The 27,481-nt window shown below is 35.9% G+C and overlaps 1 protein-coding gene across 4 annotated transcripts in view; it reads right to left on the bottom strand.

The window, feature by feature from the left end:
- The window catches only part of SLC36A4 (solute carrier family 36 member 4), a 92,248-nt gene that overhangs the window by 47,436 nt on the left and 17,331 nt on the right, over positions 1–27,481 (bottom strand). For all 4 annotated transcript variants that reach the window (XM_035009399.1, XM_035009396.1, XM_035009398.1 and 1 more), the window contains exons 3-10: positions 26,663–26,753; positions 25,128–25,216; positions 23,998–24,093; positions 22,088–22,172; positions 16,785–17,012; positions 14,547–14,645; positions 8,001–8,170; positions 2,133–2,302 (exon numbers count right to left, since the gene is read on the bottom strand). In XM_035009399.1, coding sequence (XP_034865290.1) covers positions 2,133–2,302; positions 8,001–8,170; positions 14,547–14,645; positions 16,785–17,012; positions 22,088–22,172; positions 23,998–24,093; positions 25,128–25,216; positions 26,663–26,753 — 1,028 coding nt within the window. The remainder of the gene's footprint in view (positions 1–2,132; positions 2,303–8,000; positions 8,171–14,546; positions 14,646–16,784; positions 17,013–22,087; positions 22,173–23,997; positions 24,094–25,127; positions 25,217–26,662; positions 26,754–27,481) is intronic.

Below are 27,481 nucleotides of genomic sequence, written 5' to 3'. Positions count from 1 at the left end.
ATCCAAGCTGATAAGCTCACTACTTTGAACACCAATACTACAAACTTGGAAAGGATTATGGAACACGGAAAGATGCTCAATTTTCAAAGCACACCCAGCTGAGCCTCCACTCTCACTGCTAGCGTCACAGAGCCTGCTCTGTGGACATTACAGGGTCCCATCAGCTGTCCACACACTCATCCGTAAGGAGCCTGCCCCCCAAAGCTTGTCAAGTGCTTTACAGAACAGATAAAAAACAGTCCTGTCATGCGTATCGGCTGGCTTTTACTTTAATTTGGAAGCATGTGCCAAAGACTCCAGTGAGGCTCAGTGTCCAATGATGTGTCCCAGCGAAGTAGAAGGGAATACTACCTGGTTTGTGTTCTCTTTGTCCAAAGCATGCCGTAACTGTAACCCTCATTTACCGTTGAGTAGCTTTGACTATTTTTAACTAAAAAGAGAGAAGTGGCAAAGAAACACCGGCCATTCTCTGTGTCATGAACTCAGCTTTTGAGGAGAGCCCCTGGCTTCTGGGAATAGACTCATGGTAGTGGATGTACAGACAGAGCGCTTTGACATAACAATGGTGGCCAGTGTGAAGAAGTGGGTGAAGTTACTGAGCTATCACAAGTTATTAAACCCCATTAACATTTTCTTCAAGCTCCTTCAAGTGAACTTCAGTTACTAATTTCAAAAGGAGAAATGCTTTCAGAGCAGAAGTCTTACATCTATGATAAAAGGATTTGTACTGAAATCAGCCTTTTTATTTAGTACGGTTGTTAAAATATCAATAAAAACAATGTATAAGAAATATTTCAAAATGTCTTAAAATAATTTTCTCCTACTGACTGTTTTCTTCGTCATCAGAGTTTGGGCTCATTGACTTCACTCCTCAATATGATTTACCTTATTGTTGCTATAATTCATTTAAATGATTAATTTGGAAAAAAGTTTTCATTTACTTTTCCCAGCTTTGCCTTTTCTTTAGATCTAGGCTAAGCTCCACCCCAAGCTGCTCACTGAAATTTATAGTTGCCCCTAATTTCTAGCTCTCTCATTCTCTCACCTTGACTGGGCCAAGATGGTTACTCATATCTTCCACAGAAAGCTGACCCATTTCCAATCGTCCCTGGTATCATTCTAGATAATCGCTGGTTCAGTATTATGGTCATCTTATATTTGTGGTTACAGCAATAATGGTGACAATTACAACTTCTGGCTACTTTGTTAATATTCTTAAACCCTACAAAAATGCCATGAAGGAAGTCTTTCTTCATTTCTCAGTTGAAAAAAGAGGGGTTTACAGATGCCATGGAACTTGTCTAAAGACACCAGCAGGTGAGTGGTAGGTTTGAACCGTCAGGTCAGTGTGACCCCAAAACTCACACTATTTCCACTGTACCAAAATCAAGCTTCTTCTCCACAGGTCTCCATAATTAGTGCTCCTTGGTGGAGGCATTTTATAATGTGAAACCTTAAGACGAGATTATACACATTCCTTCAAATAATAAGCAAAATTAGCCACTGAAATTATTAAAGACCAAAACAAAACAAAACCCATTTCTATAGGTAGTCATGGAGAGTTAAACTGTTAAATATACAGAAGTTAGCAGAGGGCACCTGGGTGGCTCAGTTGGTTAAGTGACTGCCTTCGGCTCAGATCATGATCCTGGAGTCCCTGGATCAAGTCCCGCATCAGGCTCCCTGCTCGGCAGGCAGTCTGCTTCTCCCTCTGACCCTCCCCCCTTGTGTGCTCTCTCTCTCTCATTCTCTCTCAAATAAATAAATAAAATCATTAAAAAATATATATTAAAAAAAAGTTAGGAGAAATTAAAAACCCAAGGAAAACTAAAACCAAAGTAAAATGTATATCAACAATATAAGGAGTCCCTTATGCACCTGATTTAAATATATTTTAATCACCACTGATGTAGTTTTCAAAATAATAATTTAATTAGTTCTTTTAAGTATAACAGGCTCTGGTTTATGTTTTTCTTATACAGTAGTAGAATAACAGAATTTTAATCCAAAAAGTATCTCAGTTATGTAAACAAAATTGTTTTTAAAATATTAAAAAATATACTTAAGTAGCTTCATTATACAAAATTCAACAAGAGAAAATTATGATGATATAAATGTGTAGTAATACTTACACGTAATAGCAACCAAGAAGGACCTTATCGCAAATTCACAGATTTGTTTCCATTTAGCATGAAATTTGGATGTGATCACAGGGATGATGATCTCTGCCGGAACATAGAACTGAATTGAATATGTCACAAAGATGCCAAAGGAATATAGAATTTTCACTGATTGATACAACCTGTTAAAAAAATATTTTAAAATTCAGTCATTCTTTTTTTCCCCAGATTTACTGAGGTATAATGGATGACACTGTAGGTAAAGTGTACAATATGACTTGATATAAGTATACACTGTAAAAGGATTCCAACTATCGAGCTCATTAACACCTCCATCACCTCACATATTTGCTTTTTTTTTTCTCTCTTTTTGGTGAGAACACTTTAGTTCTACTCAGCAAATTTCACTTATACACTACACTGTTACCAACTATGGTCACCACATTATACATTAGATCCTTAGAATTTCTTCACCTTACAACTAAAAGTTTGTACTCTTCTATCAAACTCTCTTTTTCCCCATCCACCAGCCCCCTGGCAACCGTTAAGTCTACTCTGTTTATGTGAGCTTGATATACATATATTTTTTAATTAGTTTTTTAAAAAAATTATTTATTTATTTTAGAGAGAGAGAGCAAGTGTGAGTGAGAGGGGGAGGGGCTGAGAGAGGGAGAGAATCCTCAAGCAGACTCCCTGCTGAGTGCAGATCCTGATGGAGGGGCTCCATTCCAGGACTCTGAGATCATGACCTGAGCTGAAATCAAGAGCCAGCCACTTAATCGACTGAGCCACCCAGGCGCCCCTATATATATATTTTTAGATTCCACCTATGAGTAATACCATGCAGTATCTGTCTTTCTTTCTTTGCCTGGCTTATTTCACTTAACATAATGCCTTCCAGGTTCATCTACACTGTTGTCTTAACATGAATCTGGCTTTCTTCTTTTTATCTTTAATGTTAAGATAGGTAAGAAATCCAACACAAACTTAGGCCAATATCTTACTAATTAAATGTTTATAAAAAAAAAGCCAGCTGATCTCTACTAAATTTCTAGATGACTGGTGGACAGTTCATTTTGACAAGCGTAGAGAGCTTGAATGTGGCAATGCAAAGGTTTGCTGGAAAGATTTCATTGTAGGCTAAGCCAGTGTGCTAAAGGCTACACTGTGTTCCATGAAGAGTTAATGCTTTCTCAATTCTCTTTTAAAAACTGAGCATACTGTTATGTCTTTGGTAACTTACTGGTCTATATATAGAAGAAAACTTCACATTGAACTCTGAGTTACAGTTCTCCTTGCTTAAAAATCTTGGTATGTATGTCATTAGTTGCAGAAATGTTGTCATTCTTAGGTCCAAAAGGAGGGCATTTTAAATGGTTTCACCTTAAAAAGTTCTCCAGATTCTACAGGAATTCCACCTATGTTACAGTTATATTAATACGGAAATAAAGTTTGTGAGGTTGGGTTGATGCCCAATGCTTTACAACAGCACAGCAATGTTCAGTTTTAGAAATATCTTTAGATTTCTGCATTGTAGATAGCCTCTTGTCAAAATCAGTGTGCACGTCTGGATAGAGACTTTGGTTGTCTGGCAAAAGAACACTTTTTAAATGTTGATAACGGCACAGAGAGAAAATGCAGAATCATAGGACTCAGAACATTATAGAGCCTACTCTCTTGGGTTATAGATAATAAAATTACATTGTGATTTTTGAAATTTTGAATATTTTACAATAGTTAAAATAAAAAACCCAATTGCTCTTGTATCCTTTTAAGAAAACAACCGGAGAGCAGACCGTGGATCGAATGTGCCGCAGCATTGGGGTAGTGGTTAACACACGTGTCCTCTCTAGGCCGAATCATCCTTGATAGTCCCAGTCGTCCCTTAAGAGTCCTGCTTTCCCACCTGCAAAGCCTATGCAAGGGAAGAGTGTTTCTTTCTTAGGAAAAAATGAAATCCTTTTAAAGAGATAGGAAATATTCCACTTTTGGTAAAGAAAGGCCTCAACATTAATTAGACTTTAAGCTTATTTCTGATGTCTTAAGGTTTAAAGTAGCAAAGATTATAAACAGATCTCTAAACTGCAGCCACGCGGGAAGGAATTCCGTAAGTCTCCTCCCATAATATATGCATCATAGGAATGAGTAAGAGAAAGGAAAAAAGTCGAGTAGAAATAGATTTGAAAATACTACAAACATAATTAAAGAACAAAGGAACTCCTTAGGGCTAGCAATGATAAAATCTTAATTTTAAAACGATTTCAGGATATATTTCTAAGCTTGAGACTTAAAGTTTAAATATAAATGGTCAAGTTACTGCAATGCACAGAATAACTGAAACACTCCTGCTCCATATACTCTGATATGTAATTATAGACAATTAAATGAATATTCTTATCAGTTTATTAGAATATTCCTTTTGTTCGAATTATCTTCTAACTTACATGTTTTTAAATATGGTTAACAATATATTTAAAAATACATCACTACGCGCATAGGTATAATTACTTTTCTATTGATTTAAAACAAGTTATACAGGCTAAGAATCCGGTTATTATTAACGCAAGTCAATAAGATTAATTAGGTATTACACAGAGTACAAATGGGAAATAAAATGGTATGAGTCTTTTAAAAGCTAATATACATGCTATTTATCAACCAAAGAAGAGTAATAAATATGTTTAAGAAAAGCACTGCAGTCTTTTGAAATCAATTGTTCTATTTTGACTTTTCTGTTTTAAGAATCTACTAGTTTCTATGTTTGCCATCTATATTTTCAATCACTCTATTTTTCTCTAATCAACTTTTCTATAGATATTATCAACCTTTGTTCTCATTTTGGTTTTAAGCAAGCATCTATGTACTCAGCTGCAGAAATGAAGAGTTGAAAGAAGAATCTACCCTGTAAACTCTACCCCGTAAAGGATAAAAAACTTTCTTAAAGTTCTAAGAATTTGTTTTGAAGATATAGGAGAGCATAAACAAATTTTAAATAACACTTAATGCACATTAAAAAGTATTTTAAAATTCACTGCCAAAGTTTTGTTGTTTTTTTTTTTAAGATTTTATTTATTTATTTGACAGAGAGAGAGAGCCAGAGAGCACAAGCGGGGGTAATGGCAGAGGGAGAGGGAGAAGCAGGCTCCCCGCTGAGCATGGAGCCCCATACAGGGCTCGATCCCAGGACCCTGGAATCACGACCTGAGCTGAAGGCAGACGCTTAACGGCTGAGCCACCCAGGCATCCCTACTTATCATCTTTAAAACACAATCTTTGCTTCAAAATCTAAATGTGATACACTGAATACTACTACTCATAACTAGTTTTAAAAGGTGATACCTCAATCAATAAACAGTTAATAACTTGGAGCTTCTCTAATCCATACTTGCTTTATCCTGGGGCTGCTTTCTAATTCAGCATTTTCTTGTAGGACTACCCGTTCTGCATTCTGAGAATGTAAGTCACATGGCATCAAAAGCCCTTTACAGCTTCCCATCACTAGCAGCTATGAGCCCCCTAGGCTCTTGTGACAGCCAACGGCTTTTATACCAACAATAACCAGTACACCATACGTTCTCTGACTTCCTGGGCCTATCGCCTGAAGCACAGGGAGGGAAAGGAAGAAGAGACTCACACATAGTACATCAAGAAAGAAATTTTAGATATAATCCTATGATCATTCCAGTCCAAACTTCTCATTTTACAGAAGACTATCACTATATAAAGACAAGCATCTCCTCTGCATTATTCCTCAGTCATGGCTGTTATTTTAACTGTCCCAGAGGCAGAGACCATAAAGAAATGGACAGCGGGCCACAGAAGGCTTATCTCCACAAGGAAAAGGAATTAGCCAACACAAGTTCTCTGAAGGAGAATTATGTATCTTGACTTGCTTTCCGTCCAGATTTTTGTTTCTTAGGATACATGTACTATCCTTTCCTCTAAATGAAAAGCAGGTGACTAGCTAGGCTTTCTTGAACAGAGACAAGGATGTGATGGTCCCTTTTTTTTTTTTTTTAAAGATTTTATTTATTTATTTGAGAGAGAGAGAATGAGAGACAGAGAGCACGAGAGGGAAGAGGGCAGAGAGAGAAGCAGACCCGCTGCTGAGCAGGGAGCCTGATGCGGGACTCGATCCTGGGACTCCAGGATCATGACCTGAGCCGAAGGCAGTTGCTTAACCAACTGAGCCACCCAGGCGCCCCGTGATGGTCCCTTTTTAATCAAGACTTTGCAACTAGTTCTAAGTGTAAAGCCATACAATGAGGGATAAGGTGAGAGGCAGGAAGGGGGTGCGGACAAAGGCAAGGGTTACACAGAGCTACTGCAGGGGCATCAGGGCTCCCTCAAGACTCAGTTGTGAACACCGACAGCATTCCCTGCTTGTCTCTCCCACTGTTCTTCGCCATGCTCTTCACTCTCTGGGAATAGGAACATCTTAACTTGACATGCATGCATACTCCCCCTTCGATCCCTTCTCTCTTTAAATACTTCTGTGAAGAAGAGTAGGGAAGAATTCTGAGATTGTTTCCACTTACATTTTATATTTGACTTACTAAAAGTACTTGTCAATTTTATTTATAAAATTATTCTTGAGATTTATTCTAAATATTATTCTAAGTTGGGAAAATACTATTTTCTAGACATTATATAGTAGTTGAAAAAAAAAGAATTATGCTACCATAATTTTTAGCCTTGATTATTTCTTATATTAAGCTGTTTAAGCTTCTAGCCTGTATTAAACTATTACAAAAAGAGGCATATTTGGAAGAAACAAAATTATATAAATAACTATAACATAAGTTAATGAAATAAATGCTTAAAGTTATATATCTTGTTTGTGATCATGTCTCTAGTCTGAAATGAAGGCATAACATTTGACACGTTTCCATCATGAAATACATTTATAAAATGTGTCATAGCTAAAGTAGAATTATAATTATAAAAAAATGAACACACTGCATGTTTGCTCCTTGTGCAACCTGGAAACTATTCTAGGTACATTCTATCATAAATGGCTTCCTATATGCATTTGTTCTTACAACATTTTCGACTCCAATAAAAACCCAGGGTTCAGATGACTACTGAGAGGTAGACAAACTCCCAAGCTACCAATAGGATGCCAGTCAGAACACGTAATATTTAAAAACATCTCAGGTTTCACAGACTTCTATCCAAGCAGCTCAACGAGCAGTGGGACATTAATTAAATGAGCAATTTAACATTTATTCTTTGTATTTGTCAAAACTAAGGAGTTACTTTCTGTTTTATAAATAAGGGAGCACGTCTACATGGTAATTGCTGCCAATACCTTTTTAAAAATCTCCAGAGACCAATCTCTGGAAGAAGGAAAAAACCCTCTGTATTGCTTCATTTTGCAGAATATGGTTCTAATATTAAGAGAATATTAAGAGGCACCATATTATTTTTTAATAATGTGTCCTATCTGTTTTCTGAAAGGATCTGGGGTACATACCATATTAAGGCTGACCAGTAAAATAGTGAGGGTCATAAGTGATGGGTTTTATTATTTTATCAGGAATCCAGAGTGTTGGGTTTTTTGGCAGTGAGTATAAGTATTACATTTTTTATTACAGTGAGTCCATAGTAAAAGAATCCATATTTTACTTTTATATTTTACTCAAATTTGGAATATGCTACAATTTTTAATCTTTTTAAAGAATCTCAAGAAATCTGTAAAATCATAGACGGTCTCCTCTGAAGATTATGAAAAAATTCTAGGTTACACAAATAAGAAATCACAATAAAATTTTTAAATGTTTAAACCACAAATCCAAAAATACACCTTTATCACCAAATATTGGTAAGCTATATCTATAAAGTATACAAACTAGGATTAACAAACTCATATCTACCTACCATACATCCTGGGGAAGATTTAATGTTATGCTGCCTTTGATTTCATCACGGAAACACATATATCCTAAGGTAGCTAATGTTACATACAAGGTTGTAACAATTCCCATGCCAATATTCAATGCTTGGGGGAAGCGTTTTGATTCTTTCATTTGATTTTCCAGTGGAAGAACCTAAGAAGAGAATGCAGGTAATACAAGTAATTTAAAACCATCTAGTATCCCATCTTATATATACGCAAATTATGCTTTCTATAGTTTATATGCACATTTTATTTCCTTTAAAATAACACATAACTGCTGAGTATTTTTCTTGGTGTTATATTTTTTACACTACAGATTTTCAAATCCTTAAAATAAAAAGATCTGAAATTAGCTCTTGGCAGGCAAATCTGTCAGATTTTTTTAAATAAACTTTTTATTTTGGAATAATTTTAGATTTACAGAAAAGTTGCAAAGATAAACAGAAAACTCCCATATACCCCTGACCAGTTTGCCCTATTGTTAACATTTTAAACTACCAAAGTACATTTGTTACAATTAAGAACCAACATTGGTTCGTTACTATTAAACTCCATATTTTATTTGGATTTCACTAGTTTTTCTACTAATGTCCTTTTTCTGTTCCAAGGTCCCTTCCAGGATGCCACATTGCATTTTGTCACCATTATCTCCTTGGTCTTCTCTGATCTGTGATGGTTTTGTAATCCTTCCTCATTGTTCATTATCTTGACAGTTTTAAGGAGCACTGGTTAGGTATTTGGTATAATGTCTCTCTGCTGGGATCTATCTGATGTTGTCTGCTGTCTGTACACTGGGATTATAGGTTTTAGAACAAGATACCATAGAGGTGAAATGCCCTTCTCATCACACATGCTATCAACATGATTTGCCACTGGTGAAATTAACTTTGATCACTTGGTTTAAGGCCGTGTTTGCCAGGTTTCTCTGCTTATAAAGGTCTTTTCTTCTTTCTCATCATATTCTGTTCATTGGAAGCCATGTCACTAAATGCAGCCCATACTCCAGGGACTGGGGAGATTAAGCCATACCTCCTGGAGGGGAAGCATCTACATAAATTATTTGGGAATCCCCCCTATATATGTATTTATTTAATCATTTATTTATATTAGTATGCATTCATATATATTTGTTTTATACTGTGACTATGAATCCAAAACACTTATTTATTTTGTTGCTCATATTGTTCCAGCTTTGGTCATTGTGAATTCCATCAGGTTGCTTCCTGTATTCCTTTGCATGCCTCCGTTCTTTTGTTTTGTTTTGTTTTAGCATTTCCATACTTTCTAGCACTACAAGATGCTCTAGACTCATCTGGAATGTCCTTGTTTCAGCCCTAGAATCAGACCTTTCTCCAAAGAACTTCGGTTCTTTTGTTGTAGAATGGTATTTAGAAGTCCAGATCTGGGTGCTGGGTGTGCCTGTCGCTACTGTGTATCTCTCAGCTGAAGTGATATACGTGTGTGCATGCTAACCCAGGTATATTCATGTCTGTGATTGCTTCTATATCTAGCCATTTGTATCTGCTGTCAATTTAGTGAGATGAAAAAGTTATTTTTATTATGTGAAAAAAAAAAAACCTTGAAAAAAAGGCTAATTGAAGAGTTAAGTTTTTTAAGGCAAATCTTCAGAGGTTTTGGCCATTTGATTTGACCATAAAGTAAAAGATACTAAGAAATAATAACAGCAAGTATTTACTGAGTACTTACAACGTGCCAGGTATTTTTCTTTTTTAATTAAGATAAAATCGGCATATAACATTAGTTTCAGTTGTAAACATAAGAGTTTGATATTTGTATACACTGCAGAATGATCACCACAATAAGTCTAGTTACTATCCGTCACCATACAAAATTATGATTTTTTTTTTCTGTAATGAGAACTTTAAAGATTTACTCTCTTGGCAACTTTCAAATATGCAATAAAGTATTATTGCCTATAGTTGCCAAGCAAAAGTGGCAAACCTTTAGCTAGACTTACCAACTAAAAAGGAGAGAGGGCTCATATAAATAAAATCAGAAATGAAAGAGAAGTTACTACTGATACTACAGAAATACAAAGGTTCATAAGAGACTACTATGGACAATTATATGACAAAAAATTGAGGAAACTGGAAGAGATGGATAAATTCCTTAAAATACACAATGTTCCAAGACACTGAATCATGAAGAACTAGAAAATCAGAACAGAAAGATTACTAGTAAGGAGATTAAATCAGTAATTAAAAAACTCCTAACAAACAAAAGTCCAGGACCAGATGACTTCACAAGCAAATTCTACCAAACATTCAAAAAATATTTAAATACCTATCCTTTTCAGATACTTCCAGAAAACCGAAGAGGAGGGAATATTTCCAAACTCACTTACTATGCCAGCATTACCCTGATACCTGAACTAGACAAGGACATGGAGAGGGAGGGGCGGGGGGAGGAGGGGGGGGAGAGGGAGGAGGCGGGGGAGAGGGAGGAGGGGGAGGAGGAGGAGGGAAGAAGGGAAGGAAGGAAGGAAGGGAGGGAGGAAGGGAGGAAGGCAATTGTAAGGAATATTCCTGATGAACATAGATGCAAAAATGCTTAACAAAATATTAGCAAACCAAATTCAACAATACATTAAAAGGATCATATATCAAACCAAATTCAACAATACATTAAGAGGATCATATATCATGATCAAGAGGGATTTATTCCAGGGATGCAAGAATGGTTCAGCATCTACAAATGAATTAACATCATACACCAAATTAACAAAATGAAGGATAAAAATAAAAATCATATGATCATCTCCATAGATGCAGAAAAAGCACTTAGAAAATTCAATATTTGTTCATGATAAAAACACTCAAGGAAGTGTGTATACAGGGAACATTATTCAACATAATAAAGGCCATATATGACAGGCCCACAGCTGGTATCAACTCAACTATGAAAAGTTGACAGCTTTTCCTCTATGATCAGGAACAAGTCAAGGATGCCCATGCTCGCACTTTTATTCAGGTTAAGTGCTCCTTCAATCCCAAATGATAACCTTGCCAAGTAGAGTATTCTTGGTTGGAAGTTTTTTTCCTTTCAGTACTTTGAATATATCATGCTACTCCCTTCTGATTTTTCTGGTAAAAAATCAGCTAACAGCCTCATGGGGGTTCCCTTGTATGAAACAAGTTGTTTTTCTCTTATTGCATTTAAGATTTCCTCTTTAACTTTTGACATTTTAGTTATGTGTCTCAGTGTGGATCTCTTGGGGTTCATCTTATTTGGAACTATCTGGATGTCTGTTTCCTTCCCCAGGTTAGGGAATTTTCCAGCCATTATTTCTTCCCTATATTCCCCCTTTCAATCCCTATAACGCAAATGCTATTCTTTCTGGTGTCAAATTCTTCTTTTTGCTGTTCTGTTTGAGTGAGTTCCACTGCCCTGTCTTTGAGGTCACCGATCAGTTCTTCTGCTTCATCTGGTCTGCTTTTGAAGCCCTCTAGTATATTTTTCAGTTCAGTAATTGTATTCTTCAGCTTTACGACTTCTGTTTGGTACTTACATTTTTCTTTTGCTTTGTTGAAGAATATCCATTCTTCTTCCAAGTTCCAGGAGCATCTTTATGACCATGACTTTGAACACTTTATCAGGTAGATTACTTATCTCCATTTCACTAGGGTCTTTTTCTGAAGTTTTGTCTTGTTCCTTCATTTGGAACATATTCCTGCACCTCATTTTTCTTGACTCTCTGTGTTTGTTTCTATGTATTAGCTGAAACAGCTACATTTCCCAGTCTTGAAGGAGTGACCTTGTGTAGAAGATGAACTCTATCATTCAACCTTGACCTAGTTCTTGGTTGTCTCTTGGACCTTTGTGATTATCTAAGTAGCCTGATTTATTCTTGATAAATTTCAGTTGTTGAAGGTGTGCCAAGAGCTGCCAGTGTTCCAATGTAGGGATCTCAGTTAGTGCCAAGTTTCAGGATGACTGGAAGTCAGATCCTCAGGCAGCAGCTTTTAAAGTATAGAAATACACAGTCTTATGGGACCATAATTGTAAACCCTGCTGGCCTCTAGACCAGGAGATGTGGAGGGTCCCCTGGGGGAACAGTTGTAAAAGTCAAGGTTTCAGATAACTGTATAAGCCCGTTTCTGGGAGGTACCAGAAAGCTGTAACAAGACCAAAGGAGGGCACGAGATGGTATTTCCCTGTCTACGTTCCCTGAGAGCGCTTCTGTAGCCTTGAGATATGTGGCAAACCTGAAGCCTGTCCCTCGGGTTAAAGCTTCAGCACCGTAAATAGGCCTTTTTCACTGGCTGACTTGGGGTGCATTTCAGTCTGTTGTCTGTGCAGTGCCCTCAGCATGGCATGCTGCCAAGAACTGTCATTCCCATTGTTAAAGTCCTATGGGGCCCTGGAACACAAACCCCCCCTAGCCACGAGGGCCAGGTGATCAAGGGGCACCCCTGTGTGGACTATACTTGCCCACAGCTTTAGTAAGGCAGGGGAAGAACACCGAGGGCAGGGCAGGCCCACCAGTGTTAGCAAGCCTTTGGGAGATTGCTGTGTTTGTGAGTGTCCACCTGCACTAGCATCATAGAGGGAGACTACAGATATGGTGCTCACCATCCCTGGAGAAAGTCCCAACTTGTCCTCACCCCTCCAGCAGATGCTTTAAGATTAGCAAATGAATCTCCTTCACATAGAGTCTAGGCACCTTTCAAACTGCAGCTTCTATGCTAGGTTCTGGGGCAGGTGAGTCCACATGCAAGCCCTTTAAAAAAAGTTTCTCAGATCCCAACAGCCCTTTGGGTCCTATGGATGGAAGCCCCACTGGAGGCTTGTCTCTCCAGTGCAGGTCTCAAGGGCTGGGCTGCCTGCTGTGGGACACAAACCCCTTGCTCCCTAGGGAAAGGCTCTGGGCTTGTAAGATGCCTGCCTATATTGGGTTGCTGCACCAGAGGTAGAGTTTTTGGTGAGCCCACATCTCTGTCTCTCCTATCCGTCTTGAGGTGGCCCTATTGTCCTTGTTGTGGAGCAGCTGTTCAGCTAGTTTTCAGCTCCTGCTCGAGGCAATTATTCCATATGTAGCTGTAGCTGTAGTGTGTCCAGGGGAGAAGGGGCGTTCAAGATCTTTCCCTACTGCCATCTTGGACCACCCCCTGCCACGTATTATTCTAGATGCTTTGTAGGCAGCATCTCATGTAGTCCTCACAATAACCCTATGTGACAATAACTCCAGTAATAGCTCTACTTTTTAGGTAAGTGAGGTCCATATGGAAATATTAACTGGTTAATAGAAGGGAGAACCATCTGATGTTCTGGAGATAATCCAGACCTGAAATAAGAGGCTATGGTTAAGAATGGTGCCAGTGCAGCTAGAAAAGGAGGAAAGGAAGGAAATTCACATTTATGTAGGCTCTCTCTGGGGTTAGCAACACTGTGGGTGTTTTAAATGTAATTTCATTTATGGGGAAATATGAAAGAAAAATAAACATGCCTTAATTACCAATGGAATAGGGGAACCAGGGACAAAGTGAAAGGAAATGCTCCAATGTTTCAAGCTTGAGCAACTGAAAATAAAACTAAAAGAAATAGGGAAATGAGAAAGTGAAGCTGGTTTTGGATTAAGAAAGTCTATGTCAGACTCGGAGCTGTCGAACTTGAGATGTTAGAGGAACAACTTAACTGGAAATGTCCAATAGTTAACTAGAACTTACTGGTTAAAGACAGAAATGAAAATCTGTAGTTATGTTTGTAACCGTTTGATAAATGGAACTGTAAGAATTTGTGAGAATTCTCTAAAGGAGAATTCAGGGAGAGCAAGAACCCAAGTAAAATAATATAAAATTGTCTCCTAGGTCTTATTTCATCTGTAGTTCATATAGATATGTTTAAGTGGTTTCCCTCCCATACCAAACCATCAGACAATGAAACATAAGCTATAAAGCAGAGAGTGATATTCTGTTTTCCCTAAATCTACATATTCCAGGCTTTAAATAAACTGGAAGCATCTTAAATGGAAATATTTAAGATCTTAGAATCCTCAGGGTGCTTGTATTTCTTGGTATTAGCTTTATGATAACATCATTTCTCAAAACAAATATGATATGTGTAAATCTAAGGGGAGAATTTATATTTGATTCTTCTATGTAATAGTAACTTTGTAACAATTTCAATTCACTTCAAATCATCTAGTCTATAAAATATGATGTTTGGGATCTGTCTGAATGTAACCTGGGCTTGGCAGAGTAGATGGAATACAGGTAAAACAAAACTGGCCATGAGTCGATTTTTGAAGCTGGGTGATGCTTACACAAGAGTTCATCACGCTACTCTCTAGATTTTGTCTTAGGCTTGAAAATTTCCATAATAAAATGTTAAAAATCATCTAAACTAAGCTATAATTCAAGTCTAACCTACAAAACTACAAATAGTGTTCTGGCAATGAAGAAAATGGCAACAAAAAAGAAAAATGCATTTTTAGATGTAGTTTGACTACATAAATCTTTGTGTTGACTTAAAATTTTTAAAAATAATAATAAAGACTAAATTCTTACCACTCCTATGCCTTCAAAAGCAAACACAGCAGTACCAAAAAAGAGTGGGTATTTTTTCCAACCAGCCACTATTGGAAGGTTGTGGGGATCTGGCATATTCTGGAGAAAGAGAGAAAAAATAAGAGAAGTTGTATCTTATTTTAAAGAATTTAAAATAAAGAGCGAAATCATATACTTCTGAGCTTCACAACAGCAAATGTTATGTTATAAAAGTGAATAATTCTTTCAATAAACACTTTAAGCATCCTATGTTAAATGTAGCCAAGCTGTTAGGACTTCACTGCCAAGAGCCACTGCTTCCCTCATGCCCGCACATTCCATCTGGGCTAAATGCTCCTGATTACCTGCTTCCACCTTCAAGTCCCGGGCTGTTCACTCTGGGTATGGCTCCTGGCACAACAGGAAATACATAAGCATACTCAATCTGAGCTGAGAGCCATAGTATCAACCACTGCTCATGGTGTCCAGTGAAATCCATTTTCTACTCTGTTTTCATTGCTCTTTCAGTTTCCAAGGTACCTGGTTCCTGACTTTGGCTTTTTACCTCATAACTCTGCTGCTTCCTAGTACAGGTCTCCTCCTGGTCTCAGTGTCTTACTCTTTTTTTTTTTTTAAGATTTTATTTATTTATTTGACAGAGAGAGAGACAGCGAGAGCAGGAACACAAGCAAGGGAGTGGGAGAGGGAGAAGCAGGCTTCCTGCCAAGCAGGGAGCCTGATGTGGGGCTCGATCCCAGAACCCTGGGATCATGACCTGAGCTGAAGGCAGATGCTTAATGACTGAGCCACCCAGGTGCCCCGCAGTGTCTTACTCTTTACCTAGACAGTTACTATTACCCTTATTATTTGTACATATTCCTTGATTCTGGCTTTGATTACTAGGTCTTGACGCATAGACTTGTTCCAACTTTCACTATCTGGAAACTCACAAATGCACATCTTGTTCAAGATCTCTGGTTCCATGATGGCTACCGCTTCCAGCCACCCCAAGACTGGTTCCCACTCTGCTCACCATCCTGTGTTCTCTGCCTTACCTAGCTGGAAGTGGAATTCAAGGCCAAGGAAAGAGGATGAAAAAAGAAACTGAAGTGTGAAAGCACATGGATAATCTGGGAAATAGAGAGGTCTAGAACATCTGAAGCACAGAGAGACTTGTGTGATATGATGGTGATACATGATGGAAAACACAAGCTATGGTCAAAATGAAAAGGGTAGTAAGTGTTTGAGTCATTTGATAACACTGTTAGTCAAGACTCACACTGTTCCCTCTACCTAAGGAACCTCCTTTTCTGCTCCACTAACTCTTACATGTTCATCTAAGGGGTCATGAACTACAGAAAGCCTTATGAGACCTTCCTGCCTGTCCCCTTCCACTCTTATGTGCAATAAGAAAACGTCTACAGGTTTTGGAATTTGGGGGGCAGGTATGAAACAGAGTTTGTAATAAATTGCCAGTGGAGATTTTAGAACAATTGCAACAATAATATATAAAATAGATTGGATCAGAAAAGAATAGCACAGGGATGCTTGACCTTTTCTGAATCATTGGCCCCTTTGAGAAATGAAAGCTATACACTGCTCAGTAGAAGAATGCATATATACATACAGAAACATTAAATCTTGCGAATACTTATAATGGATTTGCAGATCCCCTGAATCCCATCAATTTTTTTTTTTTTAGGAATACTTCTTTTATTGTTAGGCTCCCCAGACAATGGACAATGAAATCAGTTGAGGTTGCATACTTCCAATAAAGAGGTTATGGACTAGGATAGTGGCAGTGAACTGAGGTGGTGGCAGCAAATAAAGGTTCAGAAGTAAAGAAAATTATAAAATTATATCTATCCTCCCATGTGGAGACTGGTTCAAATCTTAAAAGAGTAAACAAAACACTAATGAGGTCTTTGTTTCATGTTATACAGTGTGCTGAGGCATGATCCTAAATCTCACAGCTTACTAGGGTAGGTATTACTCTCTTCTGCAGCAATGTCATAAAGGCCAGAAGCATATTTACCAAGATTTAAAACCAGACCTGAATACAAAACCTGTGCTCTATGTTACACACCTTTCCAGCTGATCGGTATCCCCCAAAAGGAGACCAAAGCTGACTGATTATCTCCTGCGTGCCACATAATGAAATAGGGGTCTCTACATACCATTACTTTTACCTCAAAAGTAAACAAAGAATTTACTTATTAAGAAACATATGACACTCAGTTAAAAACACATTATACTTACCCTAATGACATACTGATAAATTATCACAAGGCTGACAGCCATGGAAATGTTGGCAAGGAATGAAAGCACAAATAGATTCTTTAGCTCACGAATGAAGACCAAAAGAATTATGAATGGAAGAAAGCAAAGCATATATATCCTTAGGTCAATACTTCTTCTCTCACAAGGGTTTGATGAATTGGTACTATTCAAAAGAAACACTTTACTCTCCAGGAATCCTTCATGAACCTATATAGGATTACCAGGAGAATAAGAAAGAGGGGGGAAAAAAAAAAAACTTCCATCAACTTATAAATAAAAAAATATAAAGAAATTTATTATCTATACACTCTATGATAAGTTCCTTTACAATAAATCAAATATTTACATTTTTTCAAGATATTATAGCTTCCTGGAAATATATATTTATCAAATTTAAGGATAATTAAAATAGGATAATCTTTTTTTTGTATTTGAAAATTTAAAAATTTTTTTATTGTTATGTTAATCCCCATACATTACATCATAAAATAGGATAATCTTCTTTGCAATATAACTTCTTTTATCATACTGTAAAAAGAAAGTTCACTAGAAAATTATGAGGCTGGGTGCCTGGGTGGCTCAGTTGGTTAAGCGACTGCCTTCGGCTCAGGTCATGATCCTGGAGTCCCGGGATCGAGTCCCGCATCGGGCTCCCTGCTCGGCGGGGAGTCTGCTTCTCCCTCTGACCCTCCCCCCTCTCATGCTCTCTCTCTCAAATAAATAAATAAAATCTTAAAAAAGAAAAATTATGAGGATGAATTTACTAATTTATTTTGAAGTTTTGTGCTCATGATCCCTGCAAAGGTTCAATTTGTTTTTGAGATAATCAAAAGTGGATGCACACTTGTCGAGAATGACCATATTCTACTCTGGATATCCTACTCCGACTTATTTTCTTCAGAGGAGGAAACAAGCTCTTAAGTACATCTTAGAAATGTACAGTTGTCAAAATAAAGTTTAGAAATCACAGTCTAGCTTTAAAACTGTTTTATAAAACAACTGTTTTTAAATTATCATCACTATCAATAAATACTTATTAAGAATCCACTAAATTCATTCATGACCATGTGTTAGATGTAGATAAATTTTTGCTAGAGCAAAAAACTTCAATAAATCAGTTTTACCTTAAAATTTATTCAGCCACTTCTATAAACCAACATTCAGTGTTCGAGATACAATAATTTATAGGTTCCATATATTAAAAATCGTCTCTTATTCAATTAATCACATAATCCAACTTACTAAAATAGAAATGAAATTATAGAGGATTTTAAAAACATTTTTAAAAATTCAAAGCAGAGGCAGAGAATATTATAACTTAAATACTAGTGAAAATCTATTTGCCCCCAAACACTGTACCCCCCCATTGAACACAATAACATGATCAAGTCTCTGAATACATCAATTCTTAAGAACCAGACCCTATAGTAATAATAGGAAGCATTTTTTGAGGACTGAACTAAATACGTGATACACAACATCTCATCTCATCCTCAAAACAACTCCCTGAGGTTGGTGGTAGTATTAATTTTAATTTGTGGTTGAGAAAACTGAGGATTAGGGAGGGTTAAAAAAACTTACATAATATCAAATCAGTAAGTGGTAGTTCTAAGATTCCAGCCCAGGAGTGAGACTAGAATTTAGCTTGCGACAGCTGGATGCTCTAACTTGACCAAATACTTCAATCCGGGAGGGGGCCCTGCCAAGTAGCAGCCTGGCCTTTACTCTGACATCTCTCTTTCTAAATATACTAAGTATTAAGAGGCCCACAAGCAGAAGTTTAGAACAAAATTATAGTATGATTAACAATTCAAGTTGTTTCTTTTAATTTTATACTTACAATTTATGATAAGCAATGTTTAGTGTCACTACAAATGTACACATCATCTTAAACTGTAGGGAATATATCTACTAGTTTTAAGCTAGATAGGCAACTTGTAACTCATACTGGACTAACAAACTCTCAGGTTACACCATGAACCATTTAAGAAATGCATACCTCATGTTTACCTCGTAACTGCTCATCAAAACTTTATATTTCATATTCTATAACTTGAAATAGAAGGAAGATTGGTAATTCACATTACTTGGTTTTTAAAAGTATATCTTTTTTGTTGACTCAATTTTCCCAGTTACAAAATTATTTATAGCCAAATGCTTCTGTATCCAAGAAGTATCGCCAATAAGCAGATTAGGTAATGATCAAAATTAAGCTCTAACAAGGATACCTGGCAAGAGAAAATCAGTTACATAACCAATTTTAAAAAGGGTAGTTTGAATGGTGAGATGGTTGGGAATATGAAATTAATTCTGTCACAAATATCTCATAATAATTTAGTATTCTTTGGCAGAAATATGGTTATAAAAATTGTCAGGATTAAAAAATAAAATAAAGTGTAGATACATACCCAGAGCAAGATTCAGGTAAACATTTGAGTCCTTTGGTGCCCTCTAGAGACAGATATTGGCTATCTAATAGGACTTCCTATGATCTCACATGTTTACCAAAATGCAAAACACTGAAATAAATATTATAAAATAAAATTACTAAATTCAGTTGTTTCCATTTAAAGCTTAAATTTACTAACATCTACTACTTATTAGTTTTCAATGATTCAGTAATCTAATGGTTAAAATTCCAAAGGTAGATTATGTTCTTCAGCAAAGCTAAAATAAATGCAGAATTAAAGCCTTAACACCCTATATTTGTATACTACTTTACTTTTTGCAAAGGGTTTCACAAACCTCTTGTCAGCTGAGCCTCAGGATAAGTTTAGGAGGAACAATGGGAGATTTTGTTGCTATTCCCATTTTACAAATAAGGAAACTTAGGTTTGACCAGGGATCAGGAGATCTTGTCCAATGTGTGACTTAAAATGGAGAGAGTGGGGACTTGAATTTGGATCCTCTATCTCTAAAGTCCATAGTCTTAGGTATCATTATATATTTTTTTCTGTTAATGTAATATTCCTTCCCCACTCTTCATGCCCATATATACTGTTTTATCCACCTGAAATTTTCTAGAGTATCTCAGAGTAAGAACAGAGAGGAACTACTATAACCACGATGGGCTAGAATCCTTGGAGGCACTACCCACCCCTTTCCCCCTGCCTAATGCTCACAATGACCTAATGGGACCAAGAACAGCCCTGTGGCAGTTACAGAGCAGGAGGTTCACACATCTGTATGGTAACTAAACCCTGACTTCTTTGATTTGATAAAATATTGCACCTTTGATTTTATGTAGATTAATGCAGTAATAAACTTAGAGTTTTTAACTCTAACAGTAGCAGTAATTGGTAAGGCATAATCAAGCAGTGCGTCTACTGCTGGAGTCTGCTCTAAAATGTGGCAGTGAACATCTCTGACACTGCTGTTTCAGTGACCATCTGTCTGCTCTGCCAAGGCAAGGTGCTCACTATTGCTTTAAACTTTTCTCAAGTCTGAGTATCTTTTTCCATGTTGCTTTTTATACCTCAAAAGGACTTTTGTCCTTCTATCTACAGCAGGCATTCTCCTTACTTCCCAGAAAGCCACCTTTTCTACCTGGTTTTCTTAGAATATGTGCAAATGAGTTACATTCTTCCAATCTACTTTGGAAGAAACTGATAACATTTTGCAGGAAAAAGTCACCAACCCTAAGCTTATAGACATCTATTACATCACATGCACACACACAGCTAAAATCAGACAAGCTCCTGTCCAACGATGAACAGTTAATATACTGGGTGGCAGCTGGGTCACAGACTTAGGTCTCAGCTTAATTCACATGACTTAGGGCACACTGCTCATGCTTTGTGAGAGTCAATTTACACATTCAAAAAATGAGCGTCGTACCTTACGAAGAAGTAAAGACTAAATGAAAAATGTCATACTTTATTAATGTAACGTTGTAAGGCATTATTAGCATTATCCATAAATTCAAATCAAGCTTTTTGGTAGCTCTCTTAGGAGATATTAGAAAAGATACATTACTACCAAGCTGTACAATCCTAAAAAAGGATCATTTCCACTGTCTTCTACGTAAATGACTGGTAAAGTGGTGTGTCTTATCAGTTCTTAACAACAGATAGCCTCTTGACTGAGTTAATAGTCCAAAGAATATGCAACTTGTGGAATTAAGTACTTGTAAGTCAAAAGCACATCATCTATAACAAGCAATGCTAATGAAAGCATCAACTCTCTTATTTATAAAGAAGGGTTGACTCAATGAGCCTTTCCAACATTAAACATCTAAGCTAGGGGCTTTAGCAAATTATGGCCCATACACCAAATCCAGCCTACCACTTAATTTTGCAAATATAACTTTATTGGGATATTACCATATATGTTTATATATTATTGTCTATGGCTAAGTTGAGAAGACCATATGGCCTGCAAAACTGAAAATATTTATTATCTGGCCCTTTCCAGAAAAAGTTTGCCATTCCTGGTCTAAATGTAAATGAAGCATACTTTATACTTGAAAAAGTGAGCCAAATATATACTTATATATTTACATTTAGATTCTTTAGAAAACATATTCACATCATCATTTTGCATTAAAATACCTACAAGTACTATATATTACTATGTAAAATGTCTACTACTGCACCATGCACATGTGCATAGTTAATAAACGTTATTGATTAAAGTAATGATTAAAGAAGAACAGGGTGTAATGTACTAGTTACAAGCTAGAGCGCATAAAGAAATGTGTTTTGGCATTGTTTTGATAGGGGAGCTTTTTTATTTCAGTGCTTTGCATGTTTGTTCAAATTGACAGTCTCTACCAAGACTGCAAACCACTTCCTTTTAAAGCAAACCCTAAAGGGATGGAGAGAATTACAGAATACTGCACATTTTTGGACACAGTATCTTTTAGGCAATAGCAATAGTTACTGGATTTTAGTAATACCCACTTTTTACTTCATTTTTTAGGTTGCTGGCTAAAGGCTTCTATATTTATTTATGAAAAATCAATTTAAAAATATACTCCCCAAACATCTGAGTTTCTGCTTTGAGACCTAAATTTCAAGTATCTAGGAGTCAGTTAAATTATGTCCAGTTCAGATCTGACAGAACAAACATTATTGATATATAATGGCAAAAAAAGTAAAATCAACAACAGTAGCAGAAAATTCAACTTACAAAAAAGAAGACTAAAGGAAAATTTACAAAGTAACATGCTTTATGAAAGGAACACATTTCCATGTTCAACCATGGCTTACTCAGAGGAGATATGATGCCATAACTATGGACGTGGAAGAAACTGACCTCAGTAACTGGAGAAAAATACTTACTTGTTTTACATTTTCAGCTAAGAAGACAATGTAAACACTACAGAATCCCAGCTGTGTTATCACCAGAAAAAAGTCAACCACAGTCCTGAAAAGAGATACCCACAAATAAGTATCAATAAGAGCTGCTGATATATCAATATATTTTTCTCTTTTCAGACTATTTTAAAACATTTAATTATAGCTTATATTCTTTTAACTTCCTTAAAATAAGAAATAAACAAAATATGTATTTTCTACAAACAGCACACATTTGTGATCAGTATGTCACTAGAATTATCACTGAGCAAAAAGATGTTCCATTAAGGTAAAAGGCCAAAATTTCCCTATCACTTATTTCTGAAATTCAACAGTCTGAGTATCTGCTTATAAAATGATATCATGAAAACATTTCATCTTTTAGATTAGGCCCATCTCTCCTACTTCTCAAGATCTTTTTCTGATTAACCCAGTGTATCTTCCGGCCCTCCTGGCTTCATGTCATTTGGAAATATGAGGAATGAGATGTTCTCCACTATCCAAATCACTAATACGAACATGAGATGGGAGAGGACTGGGGGCATGGCCCTAAATCATAAGACCAAAGACCCCTCCAGTAGCTTAGCTCTGTTCTTATTGTTTAATGAGATACTTAAGAAAATTCTAGCTACATAAAATAGTGTACAGAGGTGGGAAGGGGATGTCACCAGTCAAATTAGCATAGTTTGGGAATCAAATTATAAATCTATCTACATTATTAATATGCAGCCCATATTTCTCTATTTTGTTTGGAGAACAATGAGTGATTACAACAGCATGCACCTACTAATTAATTATAGTCTTTATTTGACCATCGATGTCAAGCTATCAAACAACCTGGTCTACAAATCTACACAACTTCCTTCTCTCATTTGAAATTGGAAGGGCCCTTGCCTATCTTCATTCTTGTCATAACTATAGCTCTCATAGTTCTTCAGGGATCTCCCTTGTAAATAATCTTGGTACCCTGCAATGAATTCAAGTTTCTTCTCTCTGATGAATTATATTTAAGTGTTCGCTTAAGATCTTTTCATCCACCTTGGATTTTAGTATCCTACCAACAATCACTCCAGCCACATCTACCTGCAAGTCATTCTAGAGACAAAGCTGCCTCTACTCTGGGGGAGAAGAAGGAAGAAGATAGGGTTCTGGGGCAAATCCTAGGGCATGAGGCTGATTTCTTCCTTCTTCTACTTGGCATATCAAGAGCTCTGAGCAGCTCATAAACAAATCTAACTTCCTACAAATCCCCAGGAAGGCCGTATTTAACCATAAACTCTACTAGCACTGTTTTTTTTCTTCCTTTAATTTCCATTTCACGTATCACTTGTACCATAGAGAGCATTTTGTTGACTACCTATGCTTATTTTTCCAGTCCTGTATTCGTCTGGCTTTGATCTGCCATGTCTACCAATGATAAAGTTACATTTAAACAATAAGATAGTATAATTACTATTGTGCTAAAATACACACTTCATATATCCTATGTGCATGTAGCTAAACACCACAATTTTATCTAAAATAATGAGATTGCAACATTTTTCTTGCTTTTTCTCCTTTCCTTAAAAAAATATTAACATGATTATGTCATAGGTTAGCCAGATGCTTTATAAATATCATTTTATTTAAACTACTATAGTAATCCTGTGAAGTAAGTATCACCATAAACTCATCTGATGGTGAGAAAACGAAAACAAAATGATAAATCAATTGACTCAGGTCATAAAACTGAAAAATGGTAGAGCTGAGATTTGAACCCAAGTCTGTGTAACTCTAAAGATTATGTTTATTCCCCCAGCTTTATCATACTTCTATTCATGTATCTTGTCAAATTAAAATACTTAAAAAGTATGTGACTTCTGTAGCCAGATATTAATAACATAGCAAGTGCTTACCGCCCCCACGCTGCTTGCTTCTGAAGACAGCTCCAAGGACTTACTTCCATAGCAAAACTCACAGTGTCACTATAACCTAATGTTGACTTTTTAAACCTGTAATTTAAGAACATACATGCATGTGAAAAAGGAAAATTTGAAGTTGGTCCATAAATCCAACCCTTGAAAAGAACATCAAATAAATAGGAATTAAAATGCAAGGCTATGTACCAACAGAAGAGTTTTTGAAATTTCAAGATCTGCATGCTCTATGTCTCATGAAATTTTAAATCTGTTATTTTTACCAATGTATTACTTTTTATCTGCTGTTAAAGTTTATATATTTGTAGAAGTCATATAATGTAATATTTGTGCTTCGCTGATTTAAATATGTAAATATTTCAATTACCGAAAAACATCAACTACATTGTTCATGCCTAAATTATTTATTCTTAGAAGGGCATTATTTTATACATCTGCACAGGCTTTACAACATATTTACACATAAACTATCTTATCCAATACTCAGCCTCAGGAGATAGCATTATTTCCCCTTGTTCTCTTTCTCACTTTTTTTTCAAGTATCATTGTTATTTAAAGATCATAAATGACTTGCCCAAAGTTTTAAGAACATTTAACAACAATAACAAAAAGAGTTAAGATTAGACTATTAGTTTACTAGAATAGGCAATATTTATTTTTTAAATAGTCCATTGTGCAGTAGAAACATTTTATGAAAAAACAAAGAATAAAGAAGATTATTTTACTATTTACCAACCCACATATCAGCAAAGAACACCAAAGGCACCATACCCTAAAATGAATTCCTAACAAATTGAAGACCATCACTCTATAACTAAAAGTAGCGTTGTGGCTTCCATTTCCCCCCATGTCTTTCCTAATTTTTTTTTAATTTACATGGAAAGAAACCATCCCATTTCACTAACAGGGCTATATTTTTTTAAAAAGTAAATATATTCTGACCAGATTTCAATCACAGGAAATATTATCTTTTTCCATATTCATTATTTTAGACTTATCTACATAACAGATTAGAGGAAATACGATTCTTAGTTGCAAAGCACAGTTAAGACTATCTGATACTTTAAATAAATACACAGCTTTAAAATCCTTAACAAATCCTCATTTACCTCTGACACAGAAAGTGACTGCACCGTACCAAAATGTGCATACAGTGAACAGAAATAATTCCTATAAACACAAGGCTGATTGGTCCAAGCTGTGGGGGGAAAATGTATAGGATTAAATATTTAAGTTTAACAAAAATTACATTGTCTTATAAGCAATGAGACAATCGACTACTCATTTGTGTGAATCAATTTTGTTGGACAAAATGATTAGTCATTTGCATATAGGAAAATTCATAAACTTGATACTGAAAGAATTTCAGCAATACTTAAGACAAACGCATATATCCCATCAGCTTGCTAAGCCAAACCTATGAACACAGAGTATAGCTGTGCAAAAAGATAGGATAGAATACATCACATTTAACATGAGATGGCAAGTCTATGACTATCAGTGTCCCAAGGTGATAATTAGATGCAACTATGAATCATTATCTGAATGACTAAAAAGCACTATACTAATCTGGGATTGTGCTTATTGAGCACTTACTATGTGAGGAACTATGCCTAGAAAAAGATTATTTGAAGAAGCGGTACATAAAAAATTTCAAATATTTGTTTACTAAAATTAAAGGATTATTGAGACCTAGACAAATTACTGTCAAAATTTATTTTTATAATCAGAAATGTTTAAGTCTCTAAATTAGGGTGAGCAAGTCAAACGCAGAGAAAGATGACAGTTAAAACTGTTCTTAGAAAACTGGTAAGGTTTTAAACCTCTAATAAAAGGTTAAATAGGGGTGCCTGGATGGCTCAGTCGGTTAAGCATATGCCTTTGGCTCAGGTTCATGATCTCAGGGTCCTGGGATGGAGCCCCACATCGGGCTCCCTGCTCAGCAGGGAGTCTGCTTCTCCCTCTCCCTCTGCCCCTCCCTTCACTCGTGCTCTCCTCTCAATTACTCTGTCTCAAATAAATAAAATCTTTTTAAAAAATTTAAAAAAAATAAAAAAGGCTAAATATAATTTCATTACTTCATAAGTGAATTCTCCCTTACTGAGATTCTCTGTAATGACAATAACTGGTTCCAACAACACTTTGCACATCTGTTTTCAAACAATATTCTTATTCCTTTTCTTAACTCTTACTCTTTAAATCTGAAAACCACATATTTTATTCTGAATCTAAAAAACAATAAAATTTCACCAATACAAATAATCTACTCTATAAATATACTTGTTGATATGAGTACATTGCTTATATCCCTGAAAATCCAAAAGAATAATAAGATATAACCATACTTGGAAAAATTGAATACTATTTTAGGATCTTTCTGTCAAATATTACCAAGTATTTGGAAGTAAAGTAATTAAACAAAGTTAAACAGTTAAACAGAAAGTTAAGTAATTAAACAGAAATGAAAAGAGTAATTAATTCTCATTTTTGTTAAATTATCAGTGTTCACATAATCTTATCAGTACAATCTCATTGTCACCTGGTCAGGTTATATGTGACTAGGCCAGAGGTTAGCTTATAATTTTTGCTGTAATTAAGACTGATAACTGTAATTTAACTAGAGTTCACAAAGATTAAGTCTTACCACTATGCCTGCATTTTTTATTGCCAGTGGAAGCCCTAAAAGGCCAGTTCCAATATTTCCTTTAAGAAGATGCATAAGAGTTTGCACAAATCTGAAAAGTAAAAGGTGTAAGATTTTAGGAAAAAAGCTAATAAAATCATATGGGGACTGAAAATCAATCTCAGCAAGGACTCAAATAACATTTCCACTCAACCAGAAGTTGAATAGGCCAAAGGTCATATTGGTTCACATGCTACCTTTGCCATTTAAAAGGAGAATACAGAGGGTTATTATGGAGATTAAATGAGATTTAACTGAAAGTATTTTTGTACATATTAAAGAAATACAGAAAAGGTAATTTTCTCATAAGATCCCTGGCAGCTATGCCATTCAGAATAATGTAGAAGATTATATATGGCTAGGCTGATAAGACAGAGCAATTTATTGACACTATGTAATCATGGCACTAAACACATTTGATCTATGATTATCAACCTAACAGGAAATTAATTAAAAGAAAAAGCACACAAGTTTTAAAACTATGTGTATCATCAGATAAGATAAATACTAATTTAGACATCATGTACTCCCTAAGGAATTTCATCAAAATTTCCAAGAGGCATTTGAAGGAAGTCACTTGACCAAGAAAAAATAAATTAAACTAGGAAGAATAGCCCAAATTTTAAACTTATGAAACAAACATGCTGGCCTAAATTTTTTTTAGTTTGTACTATTCTTTTCTGATCAACTAAAATGTAACTTTTGCTTTTTGCTTGAGTAAGAACTTACTCAAATCTATTAATGATGACAAAATAACAAAAGCAGTTCTTTAAGGTTCCA

This window comes from Mirounga leonina, unplaced genomic scaffold, assembly GCF_011800145.1.
Source record: "Mirounga leonina isolate KUSES-001 unplaced genomic scaffold, KU_Mleo_1.0 Mir_153, whole genome shotgun sequence".
Taxonomy (NCBI): domain Eukaryota; kingdom Metazoa; phylum Chordata; class Mammalia; order Carnivora; family Phocidae; genus Mirounga; species Mirounga leonina.
Note: the sequence above shows the minus strand (reverse complement) of the source record. Positions and strands in the feature narration are given on the sequence as shown.